Below are 27,828 nucleotides of genomic sequence, written 5' to 3' on the forward strand. Positions count from 1 at the left end.
TCAGGTTTTAACACATTTATTAACAAGATTTCCTTTTTTCATCTTCAGAAATACACAGTACAGTTATAATTAGCTTAGACTCTTTGAAAACAATCACTTAATGCATTTAGAAGCATTTCTCTTGATTCTTGAAACGCAAGTAACTTTAACCCTTTTTCTGCTCTGTGCGGCGCAAATATCATTGAGTTGTCATGTTAACTTTGGTCCTGTCTGTACATGGTAAGCACAACATGTGTGAACTTGTAAAAGCTGTAAATGCAGAACAGTATTTTCACTCGTAATCATTCGGTAGTGTCCTGTGTGTTGGACTGTGGGGTCTCATACTAGCTTGAGACACTGGACGTTGAAGCTGTCTCCCTCTCTACAGGCGGTGGCCTCCAGCAGAGCCTGTTTCTTCTGCGTGCTGCGTGAGGACTCCAGCTCGTACATGGTGGTGAGGTTGAACAGCACGCTCTCGTGCAGGTAGAGCGCTGGGTCCTTGTGCACCAGGCTCTCCAGCTGGCCCAGGGACTCCTTCAGCCTCCCCAAATACAGCAGACACACGGCTGCATTGTTGTTTGCCTGAAGAACAAAGTTGGCGTTGTTATTGCTGGCAGGTTATCCAGTGCTGTTTGTCTGGCGGTGCATCACTCAATCACATGTTTAACTTACCACTGGGTTCTTGGGATCGAGTTTCAGGACGCTGGAGAAACACATGTGCGCGTCTGCATAGTTATTCTGACTCAGATAAACAAAAGCCCTGTGGACGACATCACATCCAGCTTCAGGAGAGTCACAGAAGCACGTATACTACAGATGAACAAATGCTTCTGAAAGCTTGTTAAGGATGCATTTATTTAATCAAAAATACATTTTTTATAGTAATTTATTTATTTGATGTACAGCTGTATTTTCAGCATCATTCCTCCAGTCTTCAGTGTCACATGATCTTCAGAAATCAGAATAATATGATCATTTACTGCTCAAGAAACATTTCTGATTATTATCAATGTTGAAAACAGTTGATGCCAAATGATGCTAATAAACCAAAATGCACAACATCAACAAAATAAAAATAAACAAAAACTTCTATTCAACAAGAACACATTAAACCGACCAAAGTGACAGGAAATATTTTTTTTTATATTAATTTATTAATATACAATTATTTAAATCATCAAATCATTTAAAATATCTATTCTTATAAATTCTTGTATTTAAGTAAATATTGCTCATAGAATCCTGAAAAAGTAACATGATTTCCACAAAAAATGTTTTAAATATTCATAATAAGAAGAACCATTATTAATAATTGAAGATCATGTGACACTGAAGACGAGTAATGATACTGAAAATACAGCTTTGATCACAGAAATACATCACAGGTGAACAGATATTCACACAGAAAACAGCTATATTAAAATGTAAAATTATTTCACAATATAACTGTTTTACTGTATTTTTGTTTCAAATAAATGCAGCCTCGATGAGCAGAAGAAACTTCAAACGCATCTTTCAAAAATGAATAAAAGCAATCAGTTATTCCAGCGTTCGATGGGCTGGAGTGTCAACAGATTTCATGAAATCAGCGCTCACCTGTTCATCAGCACTGAGGTGTCTTCTTCAGGTGTTTTCCCCTTTGACTGACAGGCTTTCTCCACATCCTGAAAATACTTCTCAGCAGTTCGGATGTCTCCAATCTAATCATATGAACAAACAGAACATTAATTATGGTCTGTGTGGAGATAAAACATGAAGAGAGAAGCACACTCTCTGATCCTCTTCAAACACAAGCAGCTCTGCAGAGCGAAGACATCGTTCCCTCATCCGGCAGACATTCTGTGGCTTTCCACTTACAGGTAAACACGGCATATTTCAACCAAAAATTGGTTCAACGTGAAGCTTTACAGCATTGTATTATTTTTCTTTTTTTCCAGACCTCTGATGTGCCCTTGATGGACATAATTCTTAATTTCTCAAAATGACTGACTGCAAACTTTTGGACAGTAGTGTACATAATAAAGTTCAGAATTGTAAACGGTGTTTTGCTGTTGATGCCATCTGATGCACCTGTAGGAAAATGCGGCCCATTCCACTCAGCAGTTGCACTCTTTGCTCCGGCTCGTACTCGATGATGGATTGATACGTCTCCACTGCCAGCACAAAGTCCTTCATGTCAAAGAGAAAATAAACACCTTTTACAAGTCTGTCAGGATTACACACCATCTCACTGCTTCGAACCTGCGTTCTGCTGAAATACTCTTGATGACTGCCAAGCTCCAATAGAACAAAAACACCATGACATTACCATAAAATACATATACGACTGTTAGGAACCTAACCTAGTGATTCATTCCATGTTTCCTAAAGTCATAGCTCTGTGTGAGGAACGGACCAAATGCATCGTGACGTGTACGTTTGAATATTGCGGGGTGAATGAGATTTGACAGCTGCAGATGATAGTTAATCTCATTCAAAGGTATATGAACTACTGTTAAGAAACATTTTTATCATTGAGGTTGACAGACGTGGTCACTGAAAAGACCAAAAGTGCGTTGGATGTTAATAATAGGCATGCTAATAAGTGACTAATTAATAGTGAGAATGGAGTCTTATACTAAAGTGTTACCCTTTTATGTGTATTTTATAGAAAATAAATCAAGACATAAGTGAAATATAAACATAAATCAGGAATAAAATTGACAACAGTTTAAGAATTTATAATTGATAAAAACTTTATTTAGATTTTAATTATTGAATTTAATTATACAGCACCTTAAAATGAAGTGTAACCTATTTTTTCTACCCATTAAAACCCCAGGAAATCCACATATTACATGTATACTAATATATATATATATATATATATATTTTATATTTTTTTTATATATATAGTATACATGTAATATGTGGATTTCCTTTATATATATATATATATATATATATATATATATATATATATATATATATATATATATATATATATATATATAAAGATGCACTACAACAAGGATTCAGGTTTGTGAGTTTCTTCGGTGTGAGTCTGCTAATGGGTGTCACTACAGTCTTTGGCCAGCAGATGGCACTTGTTGACCATGATAACTTGCAAAAAAACTGTTATTTCTTTAGCTACTGACAGTCTGGTATACTACAGAGAACAGTAGACTATGTGTGCATACACATTGTTTTACCAGTAGAACAGTAATCAGAAAAGCTATTTTCTCAGTAGGCACCTGCTGGAAGGAAAGCCTGTTCTCTCTCTAACCCTAGAGTCTAAACATGTGCACAGATATGATTCAGGTCACATATGAATGTGTGAGTGAGTATGTGTTTGCTATCTCTTCCACTCACGTACCTTCATCATTAGCAGACAGTTGGCCATGGAGTACATCACTCTGCTCAGACGTGACCTCCACAGCTGGATGGAGGCTGAAACACAGAGCATAGAGAGAGAGAGAGAGAGAGAGAGAGAGAGAGAGAGAGAAAGACTGAGCAAATGGAATAAAATTGGAAATTGCGGTCTTTCCATCCTTTTTCCTGGCTCTAAACCATCAATTATTTGTCTGCTGGCGGGAATTATAGTGCAGGAGGAAAAGACACAGTGACAATTGCATTTATTTTCCCCCTCTGGCTCACTATAGACCCCCATCAGTGAGCCGATCTGATCTCATGTGTGTGTGTGTGTGTGTGTGAGAACAGACTTCAGCATATGTGTCTTAGTTCTGATGTTGTGTGACCACACAGACCGACAATATCACGCTTCCTCCACTCCTGACACACAAATCAGAAATGTGAAAGCATACTAATTAATTGGGTCATGAACTGAGAAACTAAAATTCCCTTGATCTTTTGTTCTATGAAGACATCCTGTAAGTTACAGAACTCAAAACTTTGTTGTTACTCTAAAAACAGCTGATATTGAAGACAGTCTGTCAAAACGAATGTGGGATGTTCTGAGCACCGCCACCACAGAAGATGATCAATAAGCTCATTTGAGATGAGAAAAATCGGTGCAGAGCCGATCACCCGTGATCATCCGCGAGATACATGCTGGTTAGAAAAGTGTCCGAGTTACGTCTGACTTGCCCTGATGTTATGCTGCAGTGTGCCAAAAAACTGTCATGACGGCGAGTTGCTCTCCACCGACTGCGCTGATCAAATGCATGATGGGAATTGACTGACTGATGATACAGCTTAATGCTCATTGTTTCAGACAACTGTGATGCTGTGTTCTCTTCTAAAAAAATAATATATATATATATATATATATATATATATTTTTTTTTTAACTGGTTTTATATGAATATTCCCAAACACTATGACAGTGCGATCTCTTTGTGAGAGATGATTGTTGTCATATTTCTATAAAAATCTAAAATACACATTAGTATTAAAGCAAAATGAATTACTTTGTGAATAATGTGATATCCACCTTTGATCTCGTTGGTATCCATGCCACTTGAAGAGGTCAGAACTGACCATCTTTTCTATGTGTATTTCACTCCTCCCCTCACTGCAGCCGCTTACTCTCTCCTACATTTCAGATGAGGCGAGGCGCATCTCAAACAAGCCTAATGACTGCTTTGATATCACTGCCTGTTTAGCCCCGCCAACCGATTCAACATCACTGCCTGTTTTTCTACATAATTGCCTGTTTAGCCCTGCCTACCAAAACTACATCATTGCCTGTTTTGCTCCGCGAATCAATTCAACATCACTGCCTGTTTGCGCCGCTTGCGGATTCTACATCAATGCCTTTTTGCCCCGCCTACCAATTATACATCACTGCCTTTTTGCACCGCCTACCGATTCTACATCACTGCCTGTTTGTGCTGCCTACTGATTCTACATCACTGCCTGTTTTCCCCTTTCCTACCAATTCTCCATCACTACCTGTTTGCGCCTCCTACCGATTCCACATCACTACCTGTTTGCGCCACCTACCGATTCTACATCACTGCCTCTTTGCCCCGCCTACCGATTCTACATCGCTGCCTGTTTGCGCCGCCTACCGATTCCACATCACTGCCTGTTTGCCCCTCCTACCGATTCTACATCACTGCCTGTTTGCGCCACCTACCGATTCTACATCACTGCCTCTTTGCCCCGCCTACCGATTCTACATCGCTGCCTGTTTGCGCCGCCTACCGATTCCACATCACTGCCTGTTTGCGCCACCTACCGATTCTACATCACTGCCTGTTTGCGCCGCCTACCGATTCTACATCACTGCCTGTTTGCGCCGCCTACCGATTCTACATCACTGCCAGTTTGCGCTGCCTACCGATTCTAAATAATTTTCTGTTTGTTTCGCCTACCGATTCCACATCACTGCCTGTTTGCCCCTCCTTCCGATTCTACATCATTGCCAGTTTGCGCTGCCTATCGATTATAAATCACTGCCCGTTTGCGCCGCCTACCGATTCTACATCACTGCCAGTTTGCGCCGCCTACCGATTCTAAATCATTTTGTTTGTTTCGCCTACCGATTCTACATCATTGTCTGTTTGCTTCGCCTACCGATTCTACATCACTGCCTGTTTGACCCTCCGACCGATTCTACATCACTGCCTGTTTGCGCCGCCTACCGATTCTAAATCATTTTCTGTTTGTTTCGCCTACCGATTCTACATCCTTGTCTGTTTGCTTCGCCTACCAATTCTACATCATCGTCTGTTTGCTTCACCTATCGATTATAAATCACTGCCCGTTTGCGCCACCTACCGATTATAAATCACTGCCCGTTTGCGCCACCTACCAATTCTAAATCACTGCCTGTTTGCTTCGCCTACCGATTCTACATCATTGTCTGTTTGCTTCGCCAACTGATTCTACATCACTGCCTGTTTGCTTCGCCTACTGATTCTACATCACTGCCTGTTTGCTTCGCCCATCGATTATACATCACCGCCGGTTTGTTCCGCCTGTCGATTCTACATCACTGCCTGTTTGCGCCACCTACCGATTCTACATCACTGCCTGTTTGCGCCACCTACCGTTTCTAAATCACTTCCTGTTTGCCGCTCCTACCGATTCTACCTCACTGCCTGTTTGCCCCACCTACCGATTCTACATCACTGCCGGTTTGCGCCGCATACCGATTCTACATCACTGCCTGTTTGCCCCGCCTATCGATTATAAATCACTGCCCGTTTGCGCCGCCTACCGATTCTACATCACTGCCAGTTTGCGCCGCCTACCGATTCTAAATAATTTTGTTTGTTTCGCCTACCGATTCTACATCATTGTCTGTTTGCTTCGCCTACCGATTCTAAATCATTTTCTGTTTGTTTCGCCTACCGATTCCACATCACTGCCTGTTTGCCCCTCCTTCCGATTCTACATCATTGCCAGTTTGCGCTGCCTATCGATTATAAATCACTGCCCGTTTGCGCCGCCTACCGATTCTACATCACTGCCAGTTTGCGCCGCCTACCGATTCTAAATCATTTTGTTTGTTTCGCCTACCGATTCTACATCATTGTCTGTTTGCTTCGCCTACCGATTCTACATCACTGCCTGTTTGACCCTCCGACCGATTCTACATCACTGCCTGTTTGCGCCGCCTACCGATTCTAAATCATTTTCTGTTTGTTTCGCCTACCGATTCTACATCCTTGTCTGTTTGCTTCGCCTACCAATTCTACATCATCGTCTGTTTGCTTCACCTATCGATTATAAATCACTGCCCGTTTGCGCCACCTACCGATTATAAATCACTGCCCGTTTGCGCCACCTACCAATTCTAAATCACTGCCTGTTTGCTTCGCCTACCGATTCTACATCATTGTCTGTTTGCTTCGCCAACTGATTCTACATCACTGCCTGTTTGCTTCGCCTACTGATTCTACATCACTGCCTGTTTGCTTCGCCCATCGATTATACATCACCGCCGGTTTGTTCCGCCTGTCGATTCTACATCACTGCCTGTTTGCGCCACCTACCGATTCTACATCACTGCCTGTTTGCGCCACCTACCGTTTCTAAATCACTTCCTGTTTGCCGCTCCTACCGATTCTACCTCACTGCCTGTTTGCCCCACCTACCGATTCTACATCACTGCCGGTTTGCGCCGCATACCGATTCTACATCACTGCCTGTTTGCCCCGCCTATCGATTATAAATCACTGCCCGTTTGCGCCGCCTACCGATTCTACATCACTGCCAGTTTGCGCCGCCTACCGATTCTAAATAATTTTGTTTGTTTCGCCTACCGATTCTACATCATTGTCTGTTTGCTTCGCCTACCGATTCTACATCATTGTCTGTTTGCTTTGCCTACCGATTCTACATCACTGCCTGTTTGACCCTCCGACCGATTCTACATCACTGCCTGTTTGCGCCGCCTACCGATTCTACATCACTGCCTGTTTGCGCCGCCTACCGATTCTACATCATTATCTTTTTGTTTCGCCTACCAATTCTACATCATTGTCTGTTTGCTTCGCCTATCGATTATAAATCACTGCCCGTTTGCGCCACCTACCGATTATAAATCACTGCCCGTTTGCGCCACCTACCAATTCTAAATCACTGCCTGTTTGCTTCGCCTACCGATTCTACATCATTGTCTGTTTGCTTCGCCAACTGATTCTACATCACTGCCTGTTTGCTTCGCCTACCGATTCTACATCATTGTCTGTTTGCTTCGCCAACTAATTCTACATCACTGCCTGTTTGCTTCGCCCATCGATTATACATCACCGCCGGTTTGTTCCGCCTGTCGATTCTAAATCACTGCCTGTTTGCGTCACTGCCTGTTTGCGCCACCTACCGATTCTACATCACTGCCTGTTTGCGCCACCTACCGTTTCTAAATCACTGCCTGTTTGCGTCACTGCCTGTTTGCCGCTCCTACCGATTCTACCTCACTGCCTGTTTGCCCCTCCTACTGATTCTTCATCACTGCCTGTTTGCCCCTCCTACCGATTCTACATCACTCCCTGTTTGCCCCGCCTACCGATTCTACATCACTGCCGGTTTGCGCCGCATACCGATTCTACATCAATGCCTGTTTGCCCCACCTACCGATTCTACATCACTGCCTGTTTGCCCCTCCTACCGATTCTACATCACTGCCTGTTTTCCCCTCCTACCGATTCCAAATCACTGCCTGTTTTCCCCTCCTACCGATTCCAAATCACTGCCTGTTTGCCCCGCCTACCGATTCTACATCAATGCCTGTTAGCCCCGCCTACCGATTCTACCTCACTGCCTGTTAGCCCCGCCTACCATTTCTAGCTCACTGCCTGTTAGCCCCGCCTACCGATTCTACCTCACTGCCTGTTTGCCCCACCTACTGATTCTACATCACTGCCTGTTTGCCCCACCTACTGATTCTACATCACTGCCTGTTTTCCCCGCCTACCGATTCTACATCACTGCCTCTTTGCCCCGCCTACCGATTCTACATCAATGCCTGTTAGCCCCGCCTACCGATTCTACCTCACTGCCTGTTAGCCCCGCCTACCATTTCTAGCTCACTGCCTGTTAGCCCTGCCTACCGATTCTACCTCACTGCCTGTTTGCCCCACCTACTGATTCTACATCACTGCCTGTTTGCCCCACCTACTGATTCTACATCACTGCCTGTTTTCCCCGCCTACCGATTCTACATCACTGCCTGTTTACCCCGCCTACCGATTCTACATCACTGCCTATTTGCCCCGCCTACCGATTCTACATCACTCTCTCTTTGCCCCGCCTACTGATTCTACATCACTGCTGGTTTGCGTCGCCTACCGATTCTACATCACTGCTGGTTTGCGTCGCCTATCGATTATACATCACTGCTAGTTTGCGTCGCCTATCGATTATACATCACTGCCCATTTGCGCCACCTACCAATTCTAAATCACTGCCTGTTTGCTTCGCTTACCGATTCTACATCATTGTCTGTTTGCTTCGCCTACTGATTCTACATCACTGCCTGTTTGCTTCGCCTACTGATTCTACATCACTGCCTGTTTGCCCCACCTACTGATTCTACATCACTGCCTGTTTTCCCCGCCTACCGATTCTACATCACTGCCTGTTTGCCCCGCCTACCGATTCTACATCACTGCCTGTTTACCCCGCCTACCGATTCCACATCACTGCCTATTTGCCCCGCCTACCGATTCTACATCACTCCCTCTTTGCCCCGCCTACTGATTCTACATCACTGCTGGTTTGCGTCGCCTACCGATTCTACATCACTGCCTTTTTGCCCCGCCTACCGATTCTACATCACTGCTGGTTTGCGTTGCCTATCGATTATACATCACTGCTGGTTTGCGTCGCCTATCGATTATACATCACTGCTCGTTTGCGCCACCTACCAATTCTAAATCACTGCCTGTTTGCTTGGCCTACCGATTCTACATCATTGTCTGTTTGCTTCGCCTACTGATTCTACATCACTGCCTGTTTGCCCCTCCTACCGATTATACATCACCGCTGGTTTGTTCCGCCTACCAATTCTAAATCACTGCCTGTTTGCTTCGCCTACCGATTCTACATCATTGTCTGTTTGCTTCGCCTACTGATTCTACATCACTGCCTGTTTGCCCCGCCTAACGATTATACATCACTGCCTGTTTGCCCCGCCTACCGATTATACATCACCGCCGGTTTGTTTCGCCTGTCGATTCTACATCACTGCCTGACTCGCACATGTAGCGTTTGCGAGAGAGGTGAATGCAAAGGTCTACGCAGAAACTAAACGATGAAAATGACTCCAAAAACTGTTTGAAATATCAAAAAAATATACTGTATAGAATCACTAGTTTTGCTTCTTGATACTGCAAACTGTTGTGTCTAACCATATTATTTTAACGTATTTTCTTAATTATGAACAAACTGGTTTGTAGTGCAAACAGTTTTACCATTTACTGCACTTTGTTATTCTTCAAAACATTTCCCTACAGGGTCTAATGTACTGGATATCTCACATATTCATAAAAAAGGGCTTACTGCAAAAAAGCAAAAGTGATACATGATTAAAACATTGTTACTTACACTTGTGTTGCGAAATTACTGTCTGATTCAATATAATCAGCACAGCATTTTCTTTTAGTATCAACCTCTCTGAAAATTCTGTGTGTAATTGTGTCTTGTTTAAAAACTAATTCACAGAAAAATGAAACGAAATGACCAGGTTGTTACCGACGTGATCTGGAACTTCATCTACTCTTTATTAATGTTTGGATCAGAAGGAAGGTTTTTCCACTGTCAAAGAGGTTTTGATCTTCTACTGCAGGGATGGGCTTTCATTGCACTATGATGTCATAATGTGACACATTCCAAAACAAGTTTAGAAGTAGATTGGTTTCAATATAAGTTTTTAGTCTACTACGGAAAGTTACAGGACTGGTTTTAATGTTACAGGATTCTAGTATGTATGTGGTCTTTCTGAATCAATCCTGTTCTTCCTCATGCTGCCAGGGGGCACACAGGAGCAATGAACAGCCAGACAGAAAGGGTTGAGGGTGAGAGCTCTGCTACAGACGTCCCGCTGAAAGCACATCACACCCACAGACGGCAGGGGGCTGCTGAAGTCACACACTCTCCTCACAGCTACGCTGAAGCATGTATTTATCTCTGTCTTCACCAAAACAACATGTGAGGAAATCAATGGAGCATGCAAGACTTACAGATGCATCTGCTATCAGCTCAGATGGATCGCTTGAGACGGGATCTTACGCTACCATCGACGGCTTCTTCTCAAGGTAGCTTTAGGGAGCAGACTCACGGGCCAGACAAAGCTTAGAGGCTCCAAGTTTAATGGTGATATTTAAAAATATAGACTTTTCCATGGCCAATATATATTACAAATATATACTAATACATATAATTTGGACCAAAAGTATTGGTATTTTTCACACTAAAAATATATTTCATTTAAACAAAATGTCAATTTATTCAAAAATGTATTTCAAGGGGCAGGAAAGTAAATATCAATCTTAAAATACATTTTGCATAAATGTATGTCTGCCCATTCTCCTCTGACATCAGCAAGGCATTTCTGTCCACACAACTGCTGCTCACTGGATATTTTCCCTTTTTCAGATCATTCTCTGTAAACCCTAAAGACGGTTGTGTGTGAAAATCCCAGTAGATCAGCAGTTTTTGAAATACTTAGACCAGCCTGTCTGGCACCAACAACCATTCCACGTTCATTCCAAGTCACTTAAATCTCCTTTCTTCCAAATTCTGATGCTCGGTTTGAACTTCAGCAGGTCGTCTTCACCACATCTAGATGCCTAAATGCATTGAGTTTCTACCATGTGATTGGCTGATTAGCAATTTGTGTTACCAAGCATTTGAACAGGTGTACCTAATAAAGCGGCCGGTGAATGTATACAATCATAGTATATATTATTTAATTAATTTAATTTGAATAAAAATAAATAATCATCAACCTAACATTAATGTCAGCATATTAGAGCTGCAACGACGCGTCGACGTCATCGATTACGTAGACTACAAAAATACGTCGACGTGCGTGAAATGCATCGACACGTCACAGTGTGTACATCTTGCGTAATAGCTTCTGCTCCTGGAAATGGAGAAAGTTGCTTTCTATCACAAAAACAGAGACCACTGTAATCAAAAGTATGGGAATACTTTAAACAGAGGACAAATAAAATGGCCCTTTGTTCCATTTGCAAAACCGATATGGTGCACGACGACAGCACAACTGTGATGCTCGAGCGTGATTCTGGCGCTCTCCGGTGTTACGGTTTAACTGGTCACCATGTGATCCCGGTTCAGGTCTCCGCTGCAGATGTGATGGAACAACCGCAGCAGATTCAGCGATTCTAAAAGCACAAACTGATGTGATATTATTAAGTGTCTAATAAACGCAGACTTGCTCATTGCATGATTCTGATATTCTTGTAAAGATTAAAAGTTATTGGTATGATCACCCGTAGCGGCTGAAGTAAGTAGGATAAACAAAAAATAAAGTAAGTCTGTGTTGGTGCGGGTTTCGAACAAGCATTAAAAGACAGCGCTACGAGACAACAGTCATGAATCACAGAGCTACCGATCTATCCTTAAGACAGGACTCTCGGTGGCACATCGTCAGCTGCTGAATCAAGGAAATGTGATCGTGTTAACTTGTGACCTGTGTTTACCTATTATGAAAATAAACCATAGCAGAACCCTGACTACATTTTATGGTTTCTGATGCTAATGAACATTTCATGACGTCTCAGACAACTGTAAATATGTGGCTACTGTGGTTTAATTATAAATGATATCGTAAACTCATATTTGCCATAGTAAAATAATTTTTCTTTGCCTCTTTATTTTTGTATACTGTAAAAACTTGAAGTTTTTTAGGGAAAAAATGAATAAAGGTTATATTATAAATATTATATTAGAATTTGTACTTATATATTTTTTTTTTATTTATCCAAAGAATTAATTAGCTAATCAAAAAAAAGAACATTAGATTAATAACTTATTTTAATAAAAATAATCGTTAGATTAGTCGACTAATCGAAAAAATAATCGTTAGATTAGTCAACAGAAAAAATAACCTTTAGTTGCAGCTCTACAGCATATATTATTAAAATCTAAAGTACCGTATTTTCCTGACTATAAGTCACACTTTTTTTTCATAGTTTGGCTGATCCTGCATCTTATAGTCAGGTGCGACTTATTTATCAAAATTAATTTGACATGAACTGAGAGAAATTAACAAATAGAAAACATTACAGTCTCCAGCCGCCAGAGGGCGCTCTATGCTGCTCAGTTCTCCTGTAGTCTACACTGAAGACATAGAGTGCCCTCTCGCGGCTGGAGATGGTAATGTTTTCTCTTGGTTCTTGGTTCTAAATAAATGCGACTTATAGTCCAGTGCAACTTATATATGTTTTTTTCCTCGTCATGAAGTATTTTTGGACTGGTGCGACTTATACTCAGGTGCGACTTATAGTCCAAAAATACAGTATGTATTTGTATTATTTAATTCATTGGAGATAACATGAACTGTTCCTGTGGTTCAGTGGTAGAGCATTGTGTTAGCAGCAAAAAAGGTCATGGGTTTGATTCCCAGGGAACACCCATATTGGTTAAAAAAATAAAATAAATTGTATAGCATGAATACACTGTAAGTCGCTTTGGATAAAAGCGTCTGCTAAATACATAAATGTAAATGTAATGAACTAACAATGAATTTTTGTATTTTTATGCATGTTTAAAAGATTAATAATAAAAAAAATAACAAATGTCCTCATTAATTAATGTTATATATAAATAAATAAATAAATAAATAAATAAATAAATATATATATATATATATATATATATATATATATATATATATATGTTTGAGTGTATGTAATTTTTATTATTATTATTATTATTTTTTTTTTAAATGGAATTTTACCTCAAACAGACATGACAAGCACAGTTTTCTTTTTTGTGTTGATATTTTCCCTATTTTTTGTCCCAACAGGGAGTCTGGGCATTGTCTCATGCTAGAAAGTATTTTAATATTAGAAAAAGGTATTTAAACATTATCCTCAACCTAGATTTTAAGAAAGTTTTATGTCTGCAAATCTCTTTATAAGTCTGTGCTATAATTCAATCATCTTAACTTACATGAAAATATCAATATAAATGTATAAATAACTAGTTTGAAGGGTGAGTGAAAGGTGACAGATTTTCCATTCTTTCTATGTATTTGACCTGCACTAGCCACAGAGGACAGATTTGAGTGGTCTGTACCGAGTCTGTTGTCCTGCGTGAGGTTCATCATACTCCCGTCCTCAGCTAAACCCTCCTGCAGGTTACTCAGGATCTGTGAGAGGACAGGAGCAGAAGTTTTACAGCACTAATTACAGCGAGGCTAATTCAATTTGCCTGCAGGTGCGAGCGCTGAGGTGTAAAGTTCAGGTCACCTTCTGACAGACGTTCTTTATTCTGTGGAGACGGTCCAGAGTTTCCTGAGGCTTCTGCAGGTACTGAGGGAGCTCGGCGTGCAGAACACGCATGGAGAAGGGCACCATCGAGCCTAGAGCATGCAAAACAAACACACAGAGATAGAAATCAACACTAATGCATGCTCTTTCTCTTCTGTTTTTCTGTCAAGAAACAGACTCCATGCTGGTGAAATGAGTGGCTTTGATCATGCGCCTCTTTGATATCAGGACCGATCCTGTAACGCAGACCTAATATAAAACTTTGTATATTAAATATCTGCATGTCTTGAAATAAAGCTCTGTTGGGTTGATATTATGAATGCTTTTGAGAAAGAACTTCACTTCCTGGCAAAAGTTTTTTGAACAGTAATATTTTTAAATGTTTTTAAAGAGAACTATTTTGCTCACTAAGCCTGTATATTACATAACATAACTGCATAACATGTTAAATGTCTTTACTCTCACTATTAATTGATTTAATGCATGTTTTTGAATAATTTAGATATAATTTCTTTGTATGGATAGCTATTCCTCAACATCTTAACACATCCTTCTGCATGAACTGTAGTTAAATAACTCCAGAACTCTTACCTCTCCTTCCAGGGTAAACAGTAGGATAATATTCATAGTAGAGATTTGGATGATCGAGATCCCCGAAGGGCTCAAACTCCAGCTCTGCATTCTGGAAAAGGTTGAGCTTCACCAGAAGAGAGAGACGCACAAACCACAGCTGTAGAGAGAAGAGAGCACTCTGCTTCAGGAAAACTAACCAACATTTACTTCTTTCTGTAAGTGTAGTTTACCAGTGTTTTCTGGTCTTTACAATATTAGGTTACTGTGATGGCATTCGTTCAGCATGTTAAATAAAGTGCATATCCAGTAATGTAATAAAATCTACTGATGAAATTAGGCTTTATGAAACTAGCAAGTATTGCCTCCATATTGAGCAATCATTATCTTTAGTATTACACACACTGGGTTAATAATACCATTAAACATTATCTTGCAGGTTAACGTAAATATTAAGAAGGTAATAATAATAGACAAGTGTATGTCGTGAACTAATCATATGCAAAAAGATAACTGTGCTCATGGCCTTTCATGGCTAATGTTTGGATGTGTCTTTAGTAACTCCTGGCACGAGCTGAATCTGGCCCCGGTGTGCTAGTGCTTCTGCTCACCTGCAGGGAGTCAGTGGTGTGGTTGGTGGGCTGGCCGCTCTTGCCGTAGCCCTGACCGTGAGCCGTCAGCAGTCTGCCCGTCAGGTCCACAGCCGCCCTCCAGTTCTTAGTGCTCTGTGAGAAGAGATGAAGACATTAAAGGGGGGGTACAATGGTGTTTCGTGTATTCAGAGCTGTTCACAGTGTTAAAGAGATGGATTCTCATGCTAAACATGGCCAAAGTTGTAAAAAATAATTTAGAAGAATGACAGAGTTTCTGTGCCGAAAATTTTACTTCCAGGTTGGTACAAGTTTCGGCTGGATTTTTTCGATCATGGATCTAATGACGTAGACGAGAACGGAAGTCCTTATATGAGCACTTCTCTCTGAAAAGCGTGCCGCGCACACACACTGATCAGAGAAGAGCGAGACTGCGCACACCAATAAGCTTCAAAATCGTCAGCAGCGCTGCATGGGATTTGTTCGAGAATGCCTCCAAATAAGTGCGTTTTTGGATGTGACAGAAAGTTGACCGTGTTCAGCTTCCCAAGAACTCAGCGTAACATGAACAGTGGATGCAGTTTGTTGTTTCCGGGGCAGGAGTGTATCAAGTGCGTTTGTGTGTTCTGGTCATTTGAGTGACTAATGCTTTATAAACAAGGCCCAAGTTGACGCTGGATTTGCACATCGTTTGCTATTAAAACATGGAGCCGTCCCGTGATAAAAGACCCTATTCATGTTAGTACAATTGCATCAGATTTGTGTATTTTGTTGGAAATCAGCACATGAAGATATGTTAATGGAAAAAACACGAAACATAAGTATTATAGCTCCTCCCACAGCACGCCTCCAGGAGCTCGGCTTTTTCGAGAAAGCTGTATTTTTCTTTTATAAATATGATAAAACTAAAGACTTTTTGGATATATGAAGGATGTAGTACTTCTCAATAGGTACTCAAGATTAACATGAGATTAGGTGAAACTGTGTATGTTATGTACCCTTTAAACTCAGGAGGAGGCGTGAGAGTGACTCGGCACTCGTGCTCTCGCTTTACATGACGTTGCCTTTTATTAAGCCAAGACTTCCAATCAAAAATTCCGAAATGGAATTAATATCTACTGTGATACAAACAGGGGACTGACGTATCAGGCTTGTTCATAGCAAAGTTTAACTCACAAGTGGCATAGATCTGTTTTTTGGATGTCTGCAGTTGCTACATTTACCCTAATAATCTGCTTTAATCACAAATAGCTTAGATTAGATTCAACTTTATTGTCATTGCACATGTAACGTACAAGGCATCGAAATGCAGTTAGAATCTAACCAGAAGTGCAATAAGCAGTAAGTACAGGATATACAGTGGCTACAATATGTACAATAACTAAACAGATGAGGCAGTACTATGGACATAATTTAGGACATAATAGAGGAAAAAGCTGTTCCTGAATCTGCTTGTCCTGGTCCGGAGGCTCCTGAAGAACCTCCTGAAGGACAGGAGGTTAAACAGTCCATAGTCAGGGTGAGAGGAGTCCTTAAGAATGCTGCGAATTCGACATAGACAGCGTTTCCTCTGGATGTCCTCAATAGCAGGAAGTGGTGTCCCTGTGATTCTTTGGGCAGTTTTCACCACCCTCTGCAATGTCTTGCGGTCAGCAACTGAGCAGTTCCCATACCAGACTGTGATGCAACTGGTTAAGATGCTCTCGATCACACACCAGTTAAAGTTCACCACTATGGCTGAAGACAGCTGGTTCTTCTTCAGTGTCCTGAGGAAGAAAAGGCGGAGGTGTTTGTGGCCCAGCCCAGGTTATTGTCAGCGCACCATGTGGCCAGGTGCTGTACCTCTTCTCTGTAGGCAGTCTCATTGTTGTCTGTGATGAGGACAATCACCGTGGTGTCATCAAACTTGATGATGGAGTTGGATCCATGCACAGACTTGCAGTCGTGGGTGTAGAGGGAGGAGAGGAATGGGCTCAGCACACAGCCTTGTGACAGGAAGGCTGAGAAGTAAACATACTCCAGTCCGTGTATTGAAACCTATCGTGAAGTAAAGAGTCTGGTCCAGTAGTCCTCACTGATGGCTTCACACGGCTGATGAGAGGTCAATACTTAGGGGTGAGAAATAAGGAAAGGTGATCAGACTGTCCCAGGTGAGGAAGCGGCCCCGCCATGTAAGCCCCATCAATGTTTGTGTACCTGTTATCAATGTTATAATGACTAGATTGAAAAGTCTTCATGTCAACTCCTCAATAAATTCAATTGATTTCGATCTGAATGAAATCTTGACTGGATTGAAAGTGGTTAGAAAATAACTAGCTCATTGCACATAAATGAGATTTGTCTTGCCAAGACATGACAAGAGATTCATCCAAAAGACAGAAATGTTTTAGCAAGGGCAGTGCCATATTTAATCTTGTTAACCCTTTAGTTTAGGGACCAACTGACACTACTGCATATTACTAGTATATTGGGTGTGTATTAGTAGTTATACAGTCCATATTAATGGCATATTATGCATGAACATCTTTTGGATCCCCCCATACCCAAACATAACAACTAACTTACTAACTATGAATAAGCAACAAAGCATGAGTTAATAGTGAGACTTGGACCTCAATAGTGATCTTAATTTCTTACAGGAAAGAGTCATAGATGTACTAATCTATGCTAATTATAAAGATGATGTAACATATTTCCATAACTCCATAAAACTTGGAAAAAAAGGGAATACAATCTAGGATCTTTACTCAATGCATGCCATTGTAAAGACAAATCTGTAAACCGTGCATCGGCAAAGTTATTTTACATTTACATACATTTAATCATTTTTGCAAAACAATGAATCATCTAATCAGAAAAATAGATACAATAGAATATAGGATTAAAAAATATCTAGATTTTTGGTAACACTTTAGTATAGGGTCCAATTCACACTAATAAGTAGTTGGTTATTAGCATGTTTATTATTAACATATTGGCTGTTTATTAGTGCTTATAAAGTACATATAATGCATGACATCCATAATCCTACCTAATACCCTAAACTTAACAACTACCTTATAAACTATTAATAAGCAGCAAATAAGGAGTTCATTCAGGCAAAAGTCATAGTTAATGGTTAGTTAATAGTGAGAATTGGACCCTAAAATAAAGTGTGACCAGATTTTTTATAGATCTTAATCAAAATTCACCCTTTGACCTCATGTAGTTTTTTGGTTACACTTCTTGTTGGTTACACTTTGTGCAATTCTCACAGCAGAGCAGAGGACTGTAACTTGGAACATGGTGGTGTGCAAGTCCCCTAGATGGGATGCTGTTTGTTAGCACTGTCTTCCCATCTGTATTCATTTCTCATCCTGAGCAGAGTCTCTCTTCTGCATTTTTATCGCCCCATAACCTCCTCTCACTTCTGCTTGCCTTCTTTTCTGCTCTCTCCCACTCTCTCTCTCTCTCTTCAGTCAAAGATCCCAGAGACTCTAAATCTTCATTAGAGTGGCAAATGAAGCCAGAAAACCACTGGCAGGAAATGGGCAAAAGCAGCAGCCACCACTGAGATAAAACATAAGAGAAGTCAATGAAAGGGGAAATGAGGGTCCTTCCTGATATACTGCATACTCGGGGAACTCCAAACACACACACACACACACACACACACACACACACACACACACACACACACACACACACACGGGTTATGTCCTCATAAGTCACCCTCTCCTTGTAATACCTGTGTCATACCCATGTCATTATACAGAGTTGCTTCCTTATATGTCACAAAAACAAGAGCGCGCACACACACACACACACACACACAATCGGCTTTTTAAAGAGACACAAAAATTTCCAGTCACATGGATCAGGGTTGTCAAGACACATTTCCCCTTTTCAATCTGGCAACAAATCAAACTTTGTAAACATAGGAATCAATGGGATGACTTCAAAGTGAAATTAAAATTGTTTTGCGATTGAACTTCAGTAATTCAGAATGGCTTTCAAACTCTACTTAAATTCTAGAAAAAAAGCCTACGTACAAAATGAAAGCATCACATTTAATTTCAATAAACGTACTCATTTGTACAGCATTAATTCAATACAGTCTAGCAGCAGAGATGTATAGTAACGAAGTAGAACTACTTCACTACTGTACTTAAGTACTAAAAGGCGGTATCTGTACTTTACTAGAGTATTATTTTTTTCTCCTACTTCCACTTTTACTTCGGTACATATTTTCGCTGAGTTTAATACTTTTACTCCGATATTTTTTTTATGTGCTGCATCGTTACTCGTTACAATTATAATGTTACGAATCATTCCATTACACCACTGCCAGAACTGTAGATGGCAGGTTTGATGAAGCTGGCACATCATTAAGCGAATCAAGCGAGACTGCGCGTGCTGACTGAACTGCTGTGAAGAGAGAGATGAACACCGAGCCGAGCCAGATAATGACTCGTTCACAAGTCAAGAACCGGTTGCATCATTTTTTGGATGACCAGTAACGTTAGTTCTTTCTGACAGTTCGATTCAATAAACCAGTTGAAGAAAACAGTTCACCGATTCTTTTGCGCTCGATGCAATGGCGTCATTGGCGTTGACTGCACATGGGCTCATAACATTAACACATAATCAGTTCAGAATCAATCACCAAAAGAATCAGTTCGGTTCCAGACGCTCTGTGTGTCGGTTTGCTTCACGCTAAATCACACATGCGCAGTTTCATCAGCTCCTCGGTTCACGATTCGGACGCGTCTGACAGAAACGGTTCTTTACTCGTGAACGAGTCATTATCTGGCTCGGCTCGGTGTTCATCTTCAGTTCTCTCTTCACATCAGTTCAGTCAGTGTACTGTTTGAGTCAATGAATTACTCCGGGATATTGGTTTGTTTTAACTCAGAGGGAGTGTCAGACACATTAAACAAATTAAGCTTAATTCATCTGTGGATTAATGCGTATTGGAGACGCGAACTGTTTAAAACGATTCAGTTCGATTTGGTGGACTGTTTCAAAAAGATCCGGTTACATCGAATGATTCGTTCGCGAACCAGATATCACAAACTGCTTTGTTTTTAACTGTCTTACAACAGACACGTAAGAGAAGACAATGCTGAATAAAGTCATAGTTTTTGCTATTTTTGGACCAAAATGTATTTTCGATGCTTCAAAAAATTCTAAATGACCCTCTGATGTCTTACGGGTTTGAAACAACACAAGGGTAAGTTATTAATGACATCATTTTGCAAATTGGGCTAACTAACCCTAGTAACCGTTTTTTTGTTTACAAGAAGTTACAGTCAAAGGAATTGTGATTGTCCTTTAGGTTAATCATTTGAAATAGTAAAAACAATATGTTCAAACTTTTGACTACTTTCTTTAATAGCTACATAACACAATACTTCTACTTTTACTTTCAGTACTTGAGTAGTAAATTTTAAAATAGACTACTTGCAATACTTAAGTACAAAAAATGTTGAATACTTTAGTACTTCTACTTAAGTGTGGTGCTTAAAGAGCACTTCTACTTCTACTCAAGTCACTTTTTTGATAGAGCACTTGTACTTTTACTCAAGTATGGTTCTCTAGTACTTTATACATCTCTGTCTAGCAGTAATGAATTGGCTTATGTTCTCATAGAATCTGCTCTAAGTTCAGTAGTAGGTCAATGACTTTCTTTGGATTTATTAGTTTATTTATTTATAAATGAAAATCATACTGATTTCAGACCCATCTTTCTGCTTCCTGTGACAGTTTGAGACCGTAAAGGAACATCACTATGGCGGCTCATTTCAACAGTTATACGTTTTCACAGCTTGACTTCTCATCAACACATCAGATATTTAATGAATCCTTCTTAAAATCAAGCAAGAAATGATCAAGTAACAACTTCAATCTTAAAAAACAAAACAAAACAAAAACCTTTTTGAAGTTGTAAATAAAACAAAGATTATTGGATCATGTTTAACAAGAAAATACCATTCAAGTCTTTCTAATTTCATGTTTAATTCAATGCTACTTGCCATTTCTTTGCAATTATGAAAAGAAAATAAATTGAATCACAATTTGCAATTTCTGAGTGAAAGAGTACATCATTTTTAACAAAAATATTGGTAAAATATCTATTTAGGAGTCTTTCCAATGATATATAGTTTGTCATGATTAGATTAGGATTTAACTGTAATATAGTGAAGTAAACATAGGCGTCCCACCGAGGGGACAGGTGACAGTTAACAGGTTTTAAAGTGACTGATTCTATGTAAATGCAATCTTATCTTTTTTTCAAATCCCTAAATTGTCTCACTATCTAAACTGAACCGTGAAATGAAGCAAGAGATTCAGTCCTTTGTCAGCATAGAAATAAGCTGGAGGAACATTATTTTAAACAGCTGGAGAGGAAGTCAGGATGGTGCCACGAGAAAAGCCAAAAATAATCGCTGCAACCCCGCATGAAGACAAGAGCCAGATCAGAAGAAACAGAGAATAAAAGAGAAACACACATCTCTTCTCTCTGGGGATGACAGATCTGGATCAGCATGCTCTTCTACAGCAGTCCCAGTCCCAGAATATTTCAACAGCTATACCTCAGTCCTGTGTACAAATACACTGCATGTGTCACGTCTTGATTTCGGTTTAGTTCCTGTCTGTCCTCATTTGGTTCATTTCCTGTTCTCATGTTAGTCTTCATTCATTGGTTTCCACCGGTGTTATATTAATCATCTCGTTTGCTCTTTTGTTTCCCTTTCTTTAAAAGGTTTCATTCTGTTTTTCGTTCTGGACTGATGTGAATTCTGAATGGTCAAAGTTTGTTTATATTTATTTTATTAAAAACCCCTTTATTCCTACTCCTCCTTCGTGCGCCTTTACTAAAACCACGACTGCATGACAATATGGAAACAACAAAAATAAGAGAACTTTATCCACAAGGCCCATGACATTTTTTTTCCCCAACAAACCTTTCCAAAGTGACGCTTTTCTATTACACAGTGCAAAATTAGTCAAAATTTATCCATCACTTATTGACACACACACATGTTGGGTTTCCATGTTCCATGGGGACTCTCCATAGGTGTATTAGTTTTTATACAGTGTAAACTGTATTTTCTATCCCCTTACTCTAACTCTACACCAACCCTTCACACAAAACTACAGAAAAAAATAAATAAATAAATAAACCACCCTGACCCACCTCCACACAAACACAAATAGGCAAAAGATTTACGTATCTGAATTGCATTTAAAATTTCAGTAACACTTTAGCATAGGGACCAGTTCTCACTATTAACAAGGTGCTTATTATCATGCATATTATTAACAATAACAAAATATGAAAATATGTTTTCAGTACATGTTTCCTATTAAAACAGTAAGTTTGGATGGGACATGTCAATGTGAATATTTGTAATTAACTGCAAATGATTCAGATAAATGTTTCTTTCTTTTATCAAGAGAGCACACACATATGGTTTCTGTTGCTCAAGCGGTAATGCATGACACTATCAACACCAAGTTCATGGGTCTGATTCCCAGAGAGTGCATGAACTAATGAATGTACAGTTTGGAAGAAATGTGAGTCTCTTTGGGTAAAAGCATCTGCCAAATGCATGAATGTAAATGTATTTTTTTTAGAGCAATACAGTGCACTGCCTGTGAACGCCTCACTATATACAGAGGACTGAACTTCTGAGGGTTTCTCTGCCTTCAGAGCTGTGTGATCTGGCCTGTGAAGTCCAGGATCTGGGGATTAGAGCTCAAGCTTGCACAGGCTCCACACACACACACACACACACACACACACACACACACACACACGCAGTGTCTCCTTGTCTTTCGGTGAAGGTCGTGGGCACAGCGGGCAAGGCTGTGCATCTCAGGCCTGTCTGTGTGTTCAGAGGTAAATCAGTGAGGCAGTAATTTTGGACCCCTGGAGCTCAAGCTGACACTTCATGCTGCTCGATTCAGCACTGCACACACACACAATCTCAGACAGAGATGGCCAAAACTATGGGATATACAATGTATATGGAAGATATACTGAATATCCCTGATACATGCTGTATGTGTGTGTGATGATTTTGATAGTAATTCAAAATCAAGCAACATCAGCATGTTTACATGCACCCAATAACCTGTTTATTATCAGATTGGAGGGTCAATCGAAAAGAAAAGCCTTCATGTAAACACCTCAATTGATCTGAATGAGTTTAATCCGAATGAAATTGATTGGATTGGAAGGAGTGGTGTAGAATTAATAATCAGATTTAATAGAAAACGAAAGCACTTCAATTCTTGACTATTACTATTTTCTCAACAGAGTGCTGCAGCCATAGCACAACTTCTCTTTAGTGTTTCTGGTTCTGTGTTTAGCTCTTCACTTCTGCCAGTTGCATCTATGCTTCAAAATTCATAAGTTGTATTCTTTTGTGAAGATCACATTGGACAAAACATGTGAGAATCATAAACTTTTGTTTGATCACACAGGGTTTATGTTCTGCAATAATCAAAAAAGCCAATGGAAAAATCCTATTGGGTTTTTGTTGAAAGGATTAAATTCAAATAGCTATTGTGATTGACTATACTACTACAACTAATGGCTGGAATACATTACAGTGAAGGGTTTGAGCTCAGATTTACAGTTTGGGGAAAATCAGTGCTAGTTGCCACAAGTTAGTTTAAACAGTGATGAAACTCAAAAAGAAATGGAGAGGTTGAATAAACACAAAAAGTGAAGCTTCGCCATAAATGTCGCTCACCTCCAACTTAAAATATCCCAGCCATAACACAAAGAAGACACCAAACGGGTGCATGTCTGTGCTTAAATGAGTCAGTACATATGATGTGCTACTCACTATCAGCCGCTTGAGACCGAGGAAGTCCTGCTCCACTGAGTTGGCCGAGAGCACCTGTCTCTTCAGAGCGGCCTGGTCGCCCAAGAACCGCTGCATGAGATCTTTCACCGCATCGCCCTGAAAACACCAGAGCTTCAGTTTCTGCTTCACTCGCTGTTACACAGTTAAAACACCAAGAGCAATGAAAAGTGACTACTGTCTCCGGTTTAGTATCTATCTTAGTTAACTAAAAATAGTTTATTTACTTAATATGTTATTTACTGCAAGTTAAAGACCTGAAAGATTGTTTTTTCTTAATTATAAAAATACAGTATTGTTTCCTAAACATTTCTCTATGTTAATATATTGTAGAATGTGACTGATTGCTGTGAAGCATCATTCCTTCAGTCTTCAGAGTCACATGAAACCTATTGTTGTAAATTCATTTGGTCTATCTCAGTCCTCTCTCTCTCGCCTACAGCTAGTGCAAAACGCAGCAGCTAGTCTCCTCACTGGGACACGCAAGTATGAGTCGATCACCCCTATCTTATTCAAACTCCATTGGCTACCTGTAAAATTTAGAATTGATTTTAAAATTTTACTTTTTGTGTATAAAGCTCTTAACAATTTGGCCCCTCAGTACCTGACTGATCTACTCTGTCCGTACACTCCTTCTCGTACTTTGAGATCCAGCGATCACTGTCTTCTCATCGTGCCTAGGTCCAGGCTTAAAAAACGAGGTGACTGTGCTTTTGCGATTGCAGGCCCAAAACTTTGGAACAGTCTGCCTCTCTATATCAAACTGTCTCCTTCAGTTTCCATCTTCAAATCTTCTTTAAAGACTTTTTTGTTTTCTCTTGCTTTTGATGCTCATTGATTCTGATACGATTAATGCTTATTTTTTATTTTTTTTTATTTTTTTCTGTGGTTTCTTTTGTCCGGTACTGCTCTGCATTTTATTCTCTGCTATGTACAGCACTTTGGTCAGCCTTGGATGTTTTTAAATGTGCTTTATAAATAAATATTGTATTGTATTGTATTGTATGATCTTCAGAAATCATTCTAATATGAGAATTTATTTTACAGAAATTGCTTTGGTGTTCCCTTTCCCTATAAAGCTTAATTCATCACCCACAAAAATACCATGTCTAGTTTACACCAAAGCCCTTGGGGTTTCAAAAAATCACTGGGTGGTGTGTTTGACATCATCTGCTCAGTTTAAAACAATGTTTGTAAAATGCGGTTTCGCAGTGCATAACTATTTTGGGTTCCTCAAAGGACCTTTCAGTGAAGAGTTATCCGGAGAACCATTTTTTCTTAGTGTGAAGGACTTTTAATCATCTAAAGAACCATTTCCATCGATGCCAAAGGTTCTTCTTGGACATACAGACTGTTCATTTCTATCCACTCTTGACACGCAATACAAAGCCTGTTAAAAATGGTCAAAGATAGCCTTTCATAATGACATTCATTCATTTTTGAAGTTTTTAAACTGTACTGTTGCACTGACCTGCAGGTTGTCAAACTTGAGTCCAGGCATGGCCAGCTGCTCTCGGTCTATCTGGACAGGACTGATCTGCTGTGTGGCCACCGATATCAGCACTCTCCTGGTGTCTTCTGAGGGAAGCCATGCGTCATAGCGCTTATCCAGGTCACTGGTGATCAGAGCGCTTCCGAAGGGGTCGTCTCCGCTCGGGAACACAGCCTGGAGCTTGTTCATGGGCTCTACGGGACTTCCTCCAGGTTTGGTGGCGACGGGGGTGAAGTACGTGCCTGCCGCGGTGGGAGCAGATAAGAGAGGAGACTCTGGAGGGGCGGCTGTCTTGGGCGACTCTGCGTTTGGGTTACTGATCGATATGAAAGAAGTGGACGTTGTGAAAGAATCGAAGAAGTCTGATGCGGGGTTGACCGCGCTGCTGTCCGTGAAGAACTTGCTGAGGCTGGGGCTCGGCTGGCACACCTGAGGAACCAGTCTGTTGGGGGTTTCTGTGTTGCCGATGGTAAAACTTGGAGATTTTACCAGCGTGGGCTGAAAGCCGTCGGGAATCAGAGCTTGTGCTTTGGGTTGCACACCTTGACTGAAGAGGGTACACACTGGGATAGCTTCGTCTTTGGGGGTTGTATCCGTATCCATCTCAAGCGCAGTCTCCTGGGTTTTGGGAGCCTGTGGTTTCACGTCGTCTGGTGCAACAGTTTCCCTTTTGTCATCCACCTGCACAATCTTCTCCTCCTCGCTCTCTTCTTTACATAAAGCTTCAGATGCCTCGTCAGGTTCAGCAGTGCTGGCTGTGCTTACGTCTTCGTTTCTTCCTTCTGTATCTCCGTCAGGTGTTTTGGCCTCCTCGTTTTCATTCTGCTCCAAGAGCAAGTTGATGGGGACCACGTCCTCTTCCTCACTATTTGGGGAGTCAGAAATCATCACGCTCTCCATCATCTGGTCATTCAGCTTGTCCATCAGGCTCTCAGAGTGACAGCTGTCATCCTGAGGCGAAACAAACGCTTCGGCGTCCAGATCGATGCTCTCCTCTTGGAAGGAGTCTTCTGTCGGGTCGGTCTGGGACGGGACGGAGGCCTCTAGCATCTCATCTGCTCCATCTATGTCCAGAGTCACAGGCCTCTGGGCTGGACCCTCACTGCTGTCCATGAGTCCAGCCTGGATGCTCCCTGCGATACACGTTCAGACAAAACAGAGATCAATGATTTAGGATAAATGACTAATAAGAACCCTTGTGAAAAAGAAGGACACTTTAGCATGCTTATTGTTCAAATGTGACCTTGGAACACAAAAACAGGCAACTCTTTGAAACTGAGATTTATACATCAGCTGAAAGCTTTCCACTGATGTATGGTTTGTTATGATAGCACATTATTTGTCTGAGATACAACTATTTGAAAATCTGGAATCTGAGGGGGTGAAAAATCTAAATATTGAGAAAATCATCTTTAAAGTTGTTCAAATGAAGTTCTTAGCAATGCACATTACTTATCAAACATTAAGTTTTGATATATTTACAGTATGAAATTTAACAAAATATCTTAATAGAACATACTTTTTTACTTAATATTCTAATGATGTTTGGCATAAAAGAAAAATTGACAATTTTGACTCATACAATGTATTGTCAGATATTTCTAAAAACATACTTATGACTGCTTTTGTGCTCCAGGGTCACAAATAATCTACATTAAAAAAATTACTTAATGTAATGTTTTGGACAATCAATTGCATGTTAACTGCAATTACATGGAGAAAAAAAAATATTATAGTTTAAATTTAGTGCAATGACATTATTCTATAGTTCACTTAATATTTAAGGAAGCAATCGCTTATCAAAATACTATAATACAAATCAGAAGACTAAACAACAGAAATATTATTTGACAAATAACCTTTACGCTTTTCTGAAACAACAAACGCGTAACGTTAAACCTTTTCTTGTTTGTATCCCCTTAACAATAATAAATATGATGATGAATATCTAATGAGCAACTGCAATCATAATACAAGTAGCGTTAACGTTAATGATAGAAATCCAAACATTTTGGAGGAGAAACTTAACTCAGAAATATGATTAAACATCAGTTTATCGATAAAAACTTACAAATCCTGTATTTCTGAAGAGCTCTGTTGCAACTGCGTAATGAAATTTAGACTAAAACACAACAACGTTGAACTGACATTTCAGAAAACGTCATATTTTTCGCAACAATTCCGCAAAGTGAATGAAAATAAAATAAAATAAAAAGTGTAAAAACGAGACTACCTTCTGTGAAATGAACGCTGTCTATGGGGATGACAGCGGAGTAAACACACGCATGCGCACTGACGTAGACAAACTAACCCTACGGTGTGCGAAAGGTGTCAAACATCGTCGCTGCGGTGGAGTCTGGTATTCTCGAACGAAACTTACGTTCTCAAAACCTAAAGCAGCGCATAGACAGTAAAAGAAGCAGCGC

General features: G+C 40.3%; 1 protein-coding gene and 1 pseudogene across 2 annotated transcripts; one reads left to right on the top strand and one right to left on the bottom strand.

The window, feature by feature from the left end:
* On the bottom strand, positions 1-27,727 carry LOC113116960 (trafficking protein particle complex subunit 12-like). Of its 2 annotated transcripts, none has more exons than XM_026285274.1 (12): positions 27,636-27,727; positions 25,382-26,535; positions 23,893-24,009; positions 15,074-15,187; positions 14,484-14,622; positions 13,872-13,984; positions 13,699-13,771; positions 3,335-3,408; positions 2,050-2,148; positions 1,576-1,679; positions 652-739; positions 1-561 (listed from the first exon to the last, which is right to left on the bottom strand). In XM_026285274.1, exons 2-12 carry the CDS (start codon positions 26,513-26,515, stop codon positions 319-321), a joined length of 2,298 nt encoding a protein of 765 aa, XP_026141059.1. In that variant the 5' UTR covers positions 26,516-26,535; positions 27,636-27,727; the 3' UTR covers positions 1-318. The 2 variants fall into 2 exon arrangements, with proteins under 2 accessions (XP_026141059.1, XP_026141060.1); XM_026285275.1 differs by having other exon boundaries at positions 27,474-27,679.
* LOC113116963 (EARP-interacting protein homolog) overlaps positions 20,206-27,828 on the top strand; it is a 44,791-nt pseudogene continuing 37,168 nt past the window's right edge.

This window comes from Carassius auratus, chromosome 17 (genome assembly GCF_003368295.1).
Source record: "Carassius auratus strain Wakin chromosome 17, ASM336829v1, whole genome shotgun sequence".
In the NCBI taxonomy this organism is placed as follows: Eukaryota; Metazoa; Chordata; class Actinopteri; order Cypriniformes; family Cyprinidae; genus Carassius; species Carassius auratus.

What these genes read in the sequence shown, in the direction of transcription:
- LOC113116960 (XM_026285274.1), bottom strand. Translation starts at nt 26,515, where the DNA reads ATGGACAGCAGTGAGGGTCCAGCCCAGAGGCCTGTGACTCTGGACATA. An exon ending in ACTGTCTGCTAATGATGAAG is followed by an intron (nt 2,149 to 3,334) that starts GTACGTGAGTGG and finishes TTTGACATGAAG; the next exon opens with GACTTTGTGCTGGCAGTGGA. An exon ending in ACCTCAGTGCTGATGAACAG is followed by an intron (nt 740 to 1,575) that starts GTGAGCGCTGAT and finishes TGTCGTCCACAG; the next exon opens with GGCTTTTGTTTATCTGAGTC.